Source organism: Trichosurus vulpecula, chromosome 1, assembly GCF_011100635.1.
Source record: "Trichosurus vulpecula isolate mTriVul1 chromosome 1, mTriVul1.pri, whole genome shotgun sequence".
Taxonomy (NCBI): domain Eukaryota; kingdom Metazoa; phylum Chordata; class Mammalia; order Diprotodontia; family Phalangeridae; genus Trichosurus; species Trichosurus vulpecula.
In genome coordinates, this window is record NC_050573.1 from 552,101,096 (window position 1) to 552,114,757 (window position 13,662).

The following is a 13,662-nucleotide window of genomic DNA, read 5'->3' on the forward strand; positions in this document are numbered from 1 at the left end:
CCAGCTCTTAATACTGTCTCTGGCACTTAAGTTGAAAATGCTTTTGAGGATCATAGGCCTATAGAAAAAAATATTTGAAATATACTTCAGTGTATCAGTGATTTCATCAGTGGGGTGCTCTCTCCAGTGATGTACATCACAACCTTATGCACTTTATTAGATCATTTTCGTAAGTGACTGTCCAAAAATATTCATCATGTAGTGACTAAGCCTCTCATGATTTACTTAGCTAGACTGGTGCTTGGACATTAGGTACATTACCTTTTTTTTTTCAAGGTGCTAGAGTGTTTGCCGTTTCCTCCTTCAGCTCATTTTACAGATGAGAAACTAAGGCAAACAGGGCCAAGTGACCTGCCCAGGGTCACACAGCTAGTAAGTGTCCGAGGCCGGATTTGAACTCAGGAAGCTGAGTCATCCTGACTCCAGGTCCACTGTGCCACCTAGCTGTCCAGATGCACACTACCTTCTGAGCTCAAATACCTGAAACCCTCTCTAGGTCAATAATACTGTCCACTATTGGCACACAAGCTTCTATAAGCAGGTTAATCTTGCTTGCCAATATTTCCTCTACTTACTTGATTTTCAGAATCCTTTTTGAGCTCTTCCAATGTCCTGAGACCAATTCATATTTTTCTTGGAGGCTTTGGATGTAGGAGCTTTGACTTTGCTGCCTTCTTCTGGTTGTGTGTTTTGATCTTCTTTGTCACCAAAATAAGATTCTATAGTCTGAGTCTTTTTACTCTGTTTGCTCATTTTCCCAGCCAATTACTTCACTTTTGAACTCTTTGTTAAGGTAGGGTTCTGCTTCCAGTGTGGAGGATGTACTGTCCCAAGCTTCAGTGGTTTTGTGTAGCTGTTTTCAGAGATACTTCTAGGGAGACTGTAAATTTTCTGTTTTTCCAGGGTGGTATGATCAAAGGAAAGGTGTTTACTCCTCCCCTGGCCTGTGCTCTGGTCTGAGTGGTCTCAAGCACTCTTTTCTGCCTTGGAACTGTGAGGAGGACTCCCTCTTCACAGCCACCACAGGCTTTACCACCCCAGCGCTCCTCACCCCAGGACTGTGACCCAGATCCAAGCAGGGCAAAGCAAGAGAATCCTGCCTCAGTGCCAGCAAAAAGATACCTGCAATCCCCCTTTGATCAGCCACTTGATTCCCCCACCATCAATGGACCAAGGGCTCTGGAAGCAGCCACCCCTACTGCCTCCACAGCAGGCCAATCTCACTGCAGTCTGCCCCAGGGCTGGCACTGGACCATGCGCCTCTCTCACCTAGGTCCAACAAACCTTTCCTACCAACCTTCTGTGTTGTCTTTGGTGTCTGTGGGTTGAGAAGTCTGGAAACCACCACAGTTGCCGGTGGTTCAATCCCCTGATCCCTGCTCCAGGTTTGCTGGGGCTTGATCTGTGCCAGTGCAGCCCATGCTGGGTTGCACTTCTCTCCCAGCCTGGTACAACAGACCTTTCCTATCAATCTTCCAGGTTATCTTGGGCTGGACATTTGTTTTACTCTGTCATTTTTGGGTTCTGCTGCTTTAGAATTTATTTAGAGCCACTTTTTACAGGTATTTGGATGGACTCGGGGGGAGAGCTTAATCAGGTCTCTGCTTTTACTCTGCCATCTTGGCTCTGCCCCCAAGCAGGTTAATCTCATCTCCAGGATGAGGCATTATTAGTAGAACTTTAGCAGAGGAGTAGATGAAAGAAAAAGTAAGAATTAGTTTTGGTGGGCTTTCTTCCACATCTTTGGCACCAGTCTGTCCCTTCGGATAGGTTGGAAATCAACTCTTCCTTGCCTTCACAGTTGTTCTGCCTCCAGCACCAGTCTTACTTGTTCTAATCCAGCTCCTTTTACTATTTGTTGTCTTTATTCCTATTTCTACCTCCCGTAAGCACATCCAATAGTGTAAAGGCAGAATCCAAGTGTGGTGGGTCAACTGTCATCGATAGTAAAGTAATATAAAAATATTTGTGGATTGTTTTCATTTCTGTTTGGCGCCCTTCCATTTTCATCCTTAACGGCCCATTGCCATTGTGATAGAAATTAAAGTTCCCTATGGATGAGGAGATCCTCTGGAGGTTCCTGGTTTTGGAACACAGGAGCTTGCATCGAGCCCCCAGAACATTAATTACAGAGCCTCCCATATCCAGAATTACTCACACATTTGGTCTAATTCTTCTGCACAGGAAAAAACCAACTGAATGGAGAATGAATGTGTGTCTGGATGTCTGTGTATACCATAGCACCTGGCACATAGTAAGCACTTAATGTTTATTATTTACTGACCTGAAAGTAAACAAGTTAGGTCCAGAATTAAACAAAAGAGGAGGCTCCTTTAATTATGCCAAACCTCTCCCACCAGCAAGGGCCCATCTGTTTTATACCAATAATATACCAATGTTACATGGCTGTGTGACATAGGACCGAACAATCTCTGGAAAACAGTATTACACAAGGACAACAGACAAGTGCATGGTGAGTATATACCTGCTGCAACATATCACAAAACTCTGAAGAAGTGGAGTCGAGATGTTATAAGTGAAGTGTTTGTTTGAAAAAAGGTGAGCAGGTCATTTGGCAGGAGAGAATACTTCACTGCCTCCTGATGTCAGAAGAAATCGAAGAAGCCCCTCCGGCAGATTAGGTGGATCCCCTATATTTCATGTATGGGAGGACGTGGGACAATAGAGGGCTAGGCTAAATGGGTATTTGAGATATGGTAAGGATTATGGCCTTAGGCGATGGCCAGATCTAGTTGGAAGATTCAAGGAGAGTTCAAGGGGGCTCCCAGAGACCGTATTCCAGGTTCAAGGGGGTTCCCAGAGTCTGTACCCTCATCAGAAGCAATTCAATTTCCCGGCATGGTGTTGGTAGACTGTCCAGGTTTCACAGGCATACAACAATGAGGTCAGCATAATAACTTCTCTCCCACACTTTCCTTTGGAGCCTCCCAAACACTGAGCCAACTCTGGCAATGCATGTGCCAACCTTATTATCAATATGTGCATCCCTGGAAAGTACACTACCAAGGTAAGTGAACTTATCCACAGCATTCAAGACTTCTCCATTTGCTGTAACCAATGGTTCCACATATGGATGGTGTGGTGCTGGCTGATGGAGCACCTGTGTTTTCTTGGTGTTAATTGTTAGGCCAAAATTAGCATAAGCAGCAGAGAATTGATCCATACTTTGTTGCATCTCAGCTTCAGAGGCTGCATTGAATGCACAATCATCTGCAAACAAAATCACACCAGCACTCTCTCTACTTTGGTCTGGGCTTGTAGCCTTTTCAAGTTGAATTTACCATCAGTGCAGTGGCTGACCTTGATGCTGTGTTCATCCTCATTGAAAGCATTTGATAACATGCAAGCACACAGCCTTGTTTCACTCTATCGGTGATTAGGAAAGCACGAGAGCATTGTCCATTACCTAGAACCCAGCCAAGCAGCCGTCATAAAATTGACATACAATGATGACGAATTTCTCCAAGCTACCAAATTTTGACATAATTTTTCCTTAAGTCCTCATGACTAACAATATCAACGGCCTTGGTCATGTTATACCAAAAGCGAGTGAGACACACCACAGAGTATAAGTTTTAAATGGAGAATTTATTAGCCGGCGGCCATTTGGGGTTCAACTCAAATCAAAATGACCAAGAGTTTGGGGTGGAGAAATCAAATTTATGCAATAGATCAAGGAGCAGTGGTTAATTATCTCCTGAAACTTACTTATGTTATTTTAGCAGGCTTGGAAAGCCTTTTCCACCTTTGTGATCATGATTCATGAAGAGGAACCTCCTAAACAGACTGCAAGTACAGCATATCATACTGCTGACAAAGTGTCAACTGAATTACAACCCAGGATCTCTCCATCCAATTTGCCATTTACATCCCACCCCACAACACAAGATAAGAATAAGGATTTCAAGAGAATGTCTGGGGCTGAACCCTTCATCCTTAGAGGCCATAGGCAGACCAAGGGACGCTCCAGCTGGGTTTGTAGATACAAGATAGAGGCATCTCTCAGCCCGCTCAGGAAAGAAACAGAGATTGCAGAGCATCAGGCCCTTCCCCTGGCCAGTTAGTCCATACTCTCAGAACAGGGGGGGCGGGGGGGGTGGGGGGCAAGGACACCGGCTGAACGCCAAAGGGCAGGAACTAAGTCTGTTTTTCTTACGCAAACTGGGGTTTTTTTAGTTAGGGGCTGGGGGCAGGGTTTTTTACCAATAGCTGGCTGCTCAGGTATCACAGTCAGATCTACAAATGTGATATGCAGACCTCTGTTCTGCTCCTGGAATTTTTTCTGGAGTTGTGGGGCAGCAAACACCATATCGACTGTACTTCGGCCCTTTCTGAAGCCACATTGGCTCTCAGGTAGATGACTGTTGTCCAGGTGAAGGATGAGCCTATTAAAGAGGACTCTGGCAAGAATCTTGCCAGCAATGACTAAGAGGGAGACTCCCCTGTGATTGTCACAGTGTGGTACTGGAAAAATCAGTTATTGCTAAGGAGAACCCTGCCCCCAACCCCTAACTAAAACCCCAGTTTGCATAATAAAGAATGGACTCAGACCTTTTTCAGTTTAGCAAACTTCCTTGGGGCTCCGGGACTCCTCCAAGGAATGTCAATAGATAAGATGATTCCACTTAATGATAACCAGTCAGAATCTGTGATCTGTCAGGACCTTTGTTCCTGTACCCCAGACCACCTTGTGACCTGGCATGTAAATTTCAAGAGATAATTAACCACTGCACCCTGTATTTTCTATATAAACTACTTCTTTACCCCAACCCAGGGCCATTCTGATCTGGGTTGATCCCCGAATGGACGCTGGCTAATAAATTCTCCATTTAAAACTTATACTCTGTGGAGCGTCTCACTCGCTCTTGGTATAACAACAGGGCAATCTATTTCCTTTACCTTTCTAGAGATGGACAGTGGAGGCATTCTGGAACTCCTGGGGGATGACCTCCTCCTGCCATACAACGTGGAAAATCTCAGTCAGCTTTTGTAGGAGTGATGGACCCCCTACCTTGTAAAGGAGCTCAAGTTGCGATAAGACCTGGTATTTTTATTTAAAAGTCATCAGCGCTTCAGTTTTCAGCCTGTGGAAATCCACTTAATCCAGAATGTTCTTCGGATCACAAGTCAAGGTTCACATTTTTATCCTCTAATTCTCTTAGCACAGGCCTGTCTGTGGCACCACCTTTTTGTCCTTGTTTTATCTAAGCACTTTAATTACAGCCATTGTCTTGCATTTTCTCAATAGTCTGTTGACTTTTTCATCTTTTATTTAGAGATGAGCTTGCAGTCAGGAAGACTTGAGTTCAAATCCCACCTGCCACAGGTGATAGCTGTATTACACTGGGCAAGTCACTTGCACTGTTTGCCTCAGTTTCTTCATTTGCAAAATGGGGATCATAATAGCACGTGGGTCCCATGGTTGTGAGGATCAAAAGAGAGCTTTGTAAAGCATTTAACAAACAGTGCCTGGTGTGGAGTTTAAAACTGTCCAATAAAGGAAACTGAAACAGAGCTCTGAGCCAATGACACTTTATTAAAGGGTGCATGGTCTCCTCTAATGAAATGGACCTCAGATCTTCCTCACGATCTGAAGCGCCCCCTTCCTCCAGACCTTAGTTTTACAGTGAGTGATGCCTAAACAATATAGGTACAGGTGGGGCAGACCAAAAATATAGAATATCATTAGTTGATGACCTTGCCCTTGACCCTCGACCCTCCAGGAGAGTCTACACAAAATACAGAATCCCACTATTGGACAAAAGGCTAAATGGGCAGACCTTGACAAACCTACCTTGACCTTTCCAGAGGTACTCATGAGTACACCCATGGGCTAGTGGGAAGATAGTCTTCAAGCCAGCAGTCAGGGCCACTTGTTGGTCAAGTGCTCATGGTCATGTCCCCATGTTGGGCATTAAAGGGATGACAGAGGACAGAGGAGTGACAAAAATAGCTGGTGGACTTTCCATGTAATTAAGTCACCTGCCATATGCTGGGCTTGGTCACCATAACAAGGAAAAATAAAGGTGGAGGTCCTCTGGTTGGCTTCCTATGAATTTGCAACAAAAGTTTATAGCCCTGGGGCCTAATATAACAGAACTTATAATCACTACCCCTATAGAATCATATCAAACTGATTAATACTGATTGAAATAAAACAGGGGTTCCATTATCATCCCTATTGTTCAATTTGGTGCTAGAAACGTTAGCTGTAGCAATAAGAGAAGAAAAAGAAATTGAAGGAATTAGAATAGGAAAAGAAGAAACTAAATTATCACTTTTTGCAGATGATATGATGATTTATCTAGAGAATCCTAGAGAATCAAGTAAAAAACTACTCGAAATAATAAACAACTTTAGCAAAGTGGCAGGATATAAAATAAACCCACATAAATCCTCAGCATTCCTATACATTACTGACAAAGCCCAACAGCAAGAGATAGAAAGAGAAATTCCATTCAAAGTTACTGTAGACACTATAAAATATTTGGGAGTCTATTTGCCAAGACAAACCCAGGGCCTATATGAACATAACTATGAAACACTTTGCACGTGAATAAAGTCAGATCTGAATAAATGGAAAAATATCAGTTGCTCATGGTTAGGCCGAGCTAATATAATAAAAATGACAATTTTGCCTAAATTAATCTATCTATTCAGTGCCATACCAATCGAACTAACAAAAACTTATTTTACTGAGCTGGACAAAATTATAACAAAATTCATCTGGAAAAACAAGAGGTCTAGAATATCTAGGGTATTAAGGAAATGCTAGAGAAGGGGGCCTAGCCATACCAGATATTAAACTGTACTACAGAGCAGCAGTCATCAAAACTACCTGGTACTGGCTAAGAAACAGAGGTGTGGATCAATGGAATAGGATAGGAATACAAGATGGAGAAGTCAACAACTATAGCAGTCTACTCTTTGATAAACCCAAAGAGGCCACCTTCTGGGCTAAGAATTCACTATTTCACAAAAACTGTTGGGAAAATTGGAAAATGGTAGGACAGAAGCTGGGCATAGACCAATATCTTACACCATATACCAAAATGAAGTCAAAATGGGTTCATGATTTAGGAGTAAAGGCTGATACTATAATTTGGGAAAGCAAGGAATGGTTTACTTATCAGATTTATGGAAAAGAAAAGAATTCAAGACCCAACAAGAGATAGAGAGCATTACAAAATGCAAAATGGATAATTTTGATTATGTTAAATTGAAATGTTTTTGTACAAAAAAAGCCAATGCAACAAAAATTAGGAAGGAAGCAGAAAATTGGGAGAAAATCTTTACAACTAGTATCTCTGATAAAGGCCTCATTTCTAAAATATACAGGGAACTGAGCCAAATATATAGGAATACAAGCCATTCCCCAATAGAGAAATGGTCAAAGGATATGAACAGGCAGTTTTGAGAGGAAGAAATTAAAGCTATCTATAGGCATATGAAAAAATGCTCTGGATCACTACTGATTAGAGAAATGCAAATCAAAACAACTCTTAGATACCACATCTCTCCTGTCAGATTGGCTAAAATAACAAAACAGGAAAATGATAAATGCTGGAGAGGATGTGGGAAAATTGGAACATTGTTGCATTGCTGGTGGAGTTGTGAGATGATCCAGACATTTTGGAGAGCAGTTTGGAACTATGCCCAAAGGGCTATAGAAATGTTCATACCCTTTGACCCAGCAATACCACTTCTAGGGTTGAATCCCAAAGAAATCACACAAGTGGGAAAAGGTCCCATATGTACAAGGATATTTATAGCGGCTCTCTTTGTGGTAGCCAAGAATTGGAAATCAAAGGGATGCCCATCAATTGGGGAATGGCTGAACAAGCTGTGGTATATGAAGGTAATGGAGTATTATTGTGCCATAAGAAATGGGGAAGATACGGACTTCATAACAACCTGGAAAAACCTACACGACATAATGCTGAGTGAGCGGAGCAAAGCCAGGAGAACACTGTACACAACCACAGATACATGGATTCCGTGAGGAACAACCCTGACGTACTTCGCTCTTCTCAGCAACCTAAGGTGCAGGGACAACTCCAGGGGACTCACGATGGAGAATGCTATCTCCATCCAGAGAAAGAACTATGAAGTTTGAATGCAGATTGAGGCACACTTCATGCTCGCCTTTTTCTCTTCTCTTTTGTTTTTGTTTTTGGGTAGTTTTTTTTTTTTGGTTCTGTTTCTTCTTTCTCTTGATTCATTCCATTGGTCATAATTCTTCTCCCCAACTTGACTAGTGTATAAATTAATTCAATGCGAAGTCATTCATGGTAGTTATATGAGATTCCATGCCGTCTTGGGGAGGGAGGGGGGAGGGAGGGGAGAAAATCTGGAACTCAAAATTATGTAGAACCGTCTGTTGTAAACTAAAAATAAAAATAAATATTTAAAAAAAAAAGAAAGCAAACAGGGGTCCAATTAATCATCTATCACACTGGCACATAGTAGACACTAAATGAGTGGTAGTTATAATTCAGATGATGAGATTCAAATAGAGGGTCTATGAGAAGCCCACTGTCTCAAGTATCAAGCCACTTTAGAAGACAATGAGATTCAAGTAGACTGGTCAAAGAAATGCAAAACTAAGGGCCCCCCTGCCCTTCTACCTTGGGCAGAAAAATTGAATAATGATCTGCATAGATAAAGCTCTGAACACCGCCCCCACCCCCCCCCTTTGCCTACAGTGTCCCTCCTTACCAAGTTTTCCTCTATAAGAATCTCTAGCCTCTCCTGCCTAGGGGATGTCTCCCTTAATCAGGTGTCCCCCTTAAGCTACATCTACCTTAAGGGGCAGAGGAGCCTGCTTGGTGTGTCGTGTTATCCAGAATAAATGCCTTTACTTGATTTGGGGACAGCCTAAGCAAATTCTTTCAGACAACCTTGCACCCCAACATTTTGGGATGTCCCTGAGCCTAACTTTATTATTATTGTTATTATGTGAGATTTGGTTTTGTGCCCAAAGATTTTTTTTCCAACCTTTGTGTAACCAGAATGCCCTTTGTTTTCTTTGAGTGACTCAATTTATCTCAGTGAGCTTTACTAGGTGCTAAGCCCCAGGCCCAAACCCCATTAGGTGTTAAGTAATCCATGTGGATGTGAACCTCCCAGGGTCCTAAGGGGAGGGGCCAACTCAAGAACCAATCACCAGAGCCTGAGCTCTGGTGATTCAGATGATGTTTGATGTCTGAAGCCCTATAAGAAGGGAGGACAGAGCCATTTGTGCGGGGCTCTAGAGATGGTGTTGATGAGGAGACTCCGGGCAGCTGTAGCTAAGGAGCCCTCCAGCTCATAAACCCAGATGTTGAGATTTTGTTGAACTCTGGTAACTATGTGTTGGGATTGAATCAGACAGTCTGTTGATGTTTGTAATTTGTTTGCATTTTGTTTTGAAGTTCAGGATGCTGGTTTTTTCCCCTGAACTAACTGAATGATATTTGAATGCTGAATTAAAAGTAAGCTTGTCAACCCCTTCACCTTGCTTTCCTTAATTAAGCAGATCAGAAGAACCTGTGCAGTTGGCAGCTTTCTGGGTGCTGGCTGTGGGTGAATCTTATACCCCCACAGAAGCTGCTAGCCAGATTGTTGAAACACTTTGTCCAGTGTTAGTTTTATACCAAACATCTTATTGAGATGAATGTCCACTTAGTTGTGAATGATTAAGGGAGATAACATTGTAAATCTGAGCTACCTTTCCAGCTTGACCTTTGTAATGCTCTTGAATGGCTTAGACTTCATCTTGAAGGAAGAACTCCACTCCCAAAGACTGGAGAAGGGATGATGAAGTCAAAGAACCATGTTTTCAGGGGTGCTCAAGACCCCAAAATACCAACACACTGGGTCCTGCCTGAATGAATTTGATGCCAGCCTTCTCACAGCCAGAGAAAGTTAAAATTTATTACAGATTTGCCATATTGGGTTGTCTTAAGAAATCTCACCATTTGTAACACTGGTTTTCACAAGCAGGTCAGATTTCATATGAGGTAAATGGAATCTGAGCTTCTTTGTGGAGGCAAGATGAAACTTATATACACAAAGATTGTGAGAGGGATCTAGGGTAGTCCTAGGGTGATGGGAGGAGGGGTTTAAGGAGGGTCTTGAGGAAAAGTCTAAGGAGGAGCTTGATGGGACTGGGGTTTGGTCAGACTTAAGGAACCAAGAGAATGGGATTAAAGTAGTTTAAGGCTACCTGGAGATAACAGACAATGTAGGGCTAGGCTTGTTTAGGGGTAACAGATTTTGATAGGATCAAGGGTGGAAACTAACCAGACAATGGAGGGCTAGGCTAGGTTAACCTAGCCTAGAGATTTGGGCCTAGCAATAATGAAAGGCTTATGGCCTCAGGCAAACACCTCATCTAGTGGGAAGATTCAAGGGGAGTTCAAGGGGGCTCCCGCAGTCTAAACCCCATCAATTAGAATAGAGCCACCTTCTCCATGAGGCCTCTTTAGTTTCCTCCTACTTTTCCAGCTTCTGGTGTCTTCTCCCACAAGCTTTGTCTTTGTTGTATATTCCTATAGATATGCTATGTTCTTTCCCCTTTTAGAATGTAAATTCCATGAGGACCTGACTTACTTTTGCTGTGGTCTCCCCAGGGCCTAGGCCACCTGAGGCATGTTATTGGTATGATTGTGTGCGTTTGTGTGCACGTGTGTGTGTTGGGGGTGGGAGTAGGGGCAGGGAATTACTTTCCCTGGAGGGACAGACTAGAGTTGGCCCTACTAAGAACCAATAATTGGTAATTATAGTTCTGGCAAATACATTTGACTGCCTGGTTTTGGTTCCCTGGGCCAATAAATTGCCTGGGGCTTTGATTATTTTGTAAATCTCCCAAACTCTCCCATTCCAAGATTGTGCAAAACCATGTATCTGGTGAAACTGAGATAACTCATCCCACCTGCAGCCTAGTCTTCTCTCTGCCTTAGTACTCTATGTCGGGGCTGTCCAAAATGCGGCTGCTGGCCCCATGTGGCCTGCAGTGTGATTTATGGGGCCAGCCTAGAAATTTAGCGTAGAAATTTACATAAATGCTTTAGTAACCCAAGCTGAGCCACTGCAAAGCTCTCATTAAAATGGCAAGTCAAAATATATTGTCTATTGTTTCAATAAAAACCTAAGGTTGGACAGCCTTGCTCCATGTAAACCCTGTTCCCACCCCTCCTCCTGGGAAAACCCAGCACTTGCTTCATTGGTTCTCTGAGCTGCAACTCACTTGCCCCATTAGGTTACAGACTCCCATTTGTTGTACTGACTGTTTTCATTAAAATTCAGATTGACAGTTTCCACTGACATTTTTGAGGCCCAGATACATGATTTTCAAATTGTTTTATCACTTGCTATGCAGTGCAAGTTTAAATATGACAATAGTCTTTACCAGAAAACCAAAACATGGTTTGTTTCATTTAAAAGTGAACGAAGAGTCAGAAGAAACTGGTAGAACTTTCCAAGTTGACTTTGGACAATCCCAACCTTCCAATATGTACACTTCCAGCAAGTGGCTGATATCCTTCTTCTGCCAGGAAGCTCAGGATGGGGATCGTAAAGATTTTTCAACTTCCCTCATCTGCTCCATTTCTGCCTGTCGTCTAGCAGCCATGGCAAGCCTGAGGGCTTCAGAAGAATCTTCATCTATTATTCCAGTGTGTTGTCTTGTATCTGGGTTTAACAAAAGTATTGGTTTTTCTTTTTGAAAGTTTTACGGCTACCTTTTGCTTTTGTACCACACTTGTTTTTCCTAAATTGTTTCTCCCTTTTCCAGCATTTGAATCCTTCCCTGGCTACAAAGGAAAACATTTAAGGAAAGCCAGGAATGCTAGAACAATGGCCGACATGATTGATCCATTTCTGCCAGAAATGGTCTTGATCGCTTCACCGAGAGGGAACGTGCATCCTGTTTAGTTGTCCAGGACCATAGCCGTTCACTCGTCACAGTTCCACTGCTGTTTAGTGCTATTGACTGTTTTTGTAATCAGTGTCTCTCCATGTTTCTCAGAATTTTTCCTATTTTTATTTCTCGTGGCATAATAAAACCCCATAATTAATAACCATAATTTGTTCCACTAGTCTCCAATTGATGAGTACCTATTTTCTTTCAAGTTTTTTCCTACCTCAAAAAATGCTGCTATGAACAATAATTTGTCTGGATGTGACAGGAATGTGATATTTACTTCTCTGTCAAAAGGTCATACCGACAGCAAGAAAGCCCCTCCCTCTGAACAACCTTAGGAAAGTCACTGATTCCTGCTCTTGCCCCTAACTTATATGGCCACATGACCCTGGGCACGTCTCCTAATGTCTCAATACTGTAGGCAGTTCTAAGACCATAAGTTGGAGAGAAGATGCTGACCTACATTGGTAGAGGGAGCTTCTTCACTTGGTACTTCTCTATACTATTCAAATCATAAGTCCCGTGACCATCCCTATCCCTGTCTTTCTGTCACTGATGTCCTTGGGGCTTCTGTCTAGTAGTGGAAAGACTAGGACCAAAAGTTACTAACAGTTCAGTGTCTTCCATAATCACAAATTGTTTTCCAGAACAATGAGACGAATTCACAATATATTGGTGTGTCTGTCTTCCCGTAGTCCTCTCAATACTGTTCACAATTTTTTATCATTTTTGTCAATTTGACAGGTTTCAAGTGAAAGCAACATTAATCCATCACTCATAATGAGAAGCACTAAGACAAAAAGCTGATGAGAAGGTCTAGGTGAAGCCCTCGAGCCTGAATCGAAACCCAAGGATTGGACTTGAACCATTCCTTGGGCCTACCTTTTCTCCTATTCTTCTGCACTTCAAAGTGAAAAATAAAAACTCTCTTTTGGCTAGACCCAAGCACTTGGGTCACTTGAAATTCACACGTGGTACTGCCCCCAAGAAACGAGGCAAAGGAAAGAAGATTACAGATTTAGAACGGGAAGGGACCTTTATGACCTCATTTAGGGTTTTCTTGGCAGAGATACTGGAGTGGTTTGCCATTTCCTTCTCTAGTTCCTTTTACTGATGAGGAAACTGAGGCAAATGGGGTGAAGTGACTTGCCCAGGGTCACGCAGCTAGTGTCTGAGGCTGAATTTGAACTCAGGAAGGTGAGTCTTCCTGACTTCAGACCTAGCATTATATCTGCTTTGCTGCCTTGCTTCCCTAAGGGACCTTAGCAGTCATCTAGTCCAACCCCCTCATTTTACTGATGAAAAAACTGAAGTCTAGAAAGGTCGTATGACTTTCTCTGTGCAAGTGACCTTAGAGTCACACAGAACTCATACTTGTCCTCGGAAGTATTTGTGACAGACTGGAAGTTCAGTCACTCACCATGGTTAGCGTAATGTTGTTCCATAGTCACAGGATTTTGATTCTGAAAAGAGAGTAAAAGTCAATGATGTCATAAGACTATCAGTTTGGTGGAGAAGAAGAGAGCCTAGGCCCTTCCTCCTGGGGCATTATTTATATTCAATACTTCTTAAGTGCTATTCCCACTGCCTAAACAAAAAAAATCAGGAAAGATACAGCAAGGAGAGGACATTATCATAAATGTCTCCCTAAGGTCTCAGGGACCATAATTTGATAGTCCTTATTATACTGATAAGAGAATTCCGTAGCCTTGTACTGTAAAAGTAACTGCTCATAT

The 13,662-nt window shown here is 42.5% G+C and overlaps 1 protein-coding gene across 1 annotated transcript in view; it reads right to left on the reverse strand.

Moving 5' to 3' along the window:
- Window positions 1-11,563: 11,563 nt before the first annotated feature.
- TMC5 (transmembrane channel like 5) overlaps window positions 11,564-13,662 on the reverse strand; it is a 76,538-nt gene continuing 74,439 nt past the window's right edge. Inside the window, 2 exon segments of the mRNA XM_036749301.1 lie at window positions 11,564-11,694; window positions 13,347-13,389. Of these exon segments, the coding sequence (XP_036605196.1) occupies window positions 11,564-11,694; window positions 13,347-13,389 (174 nt within the window).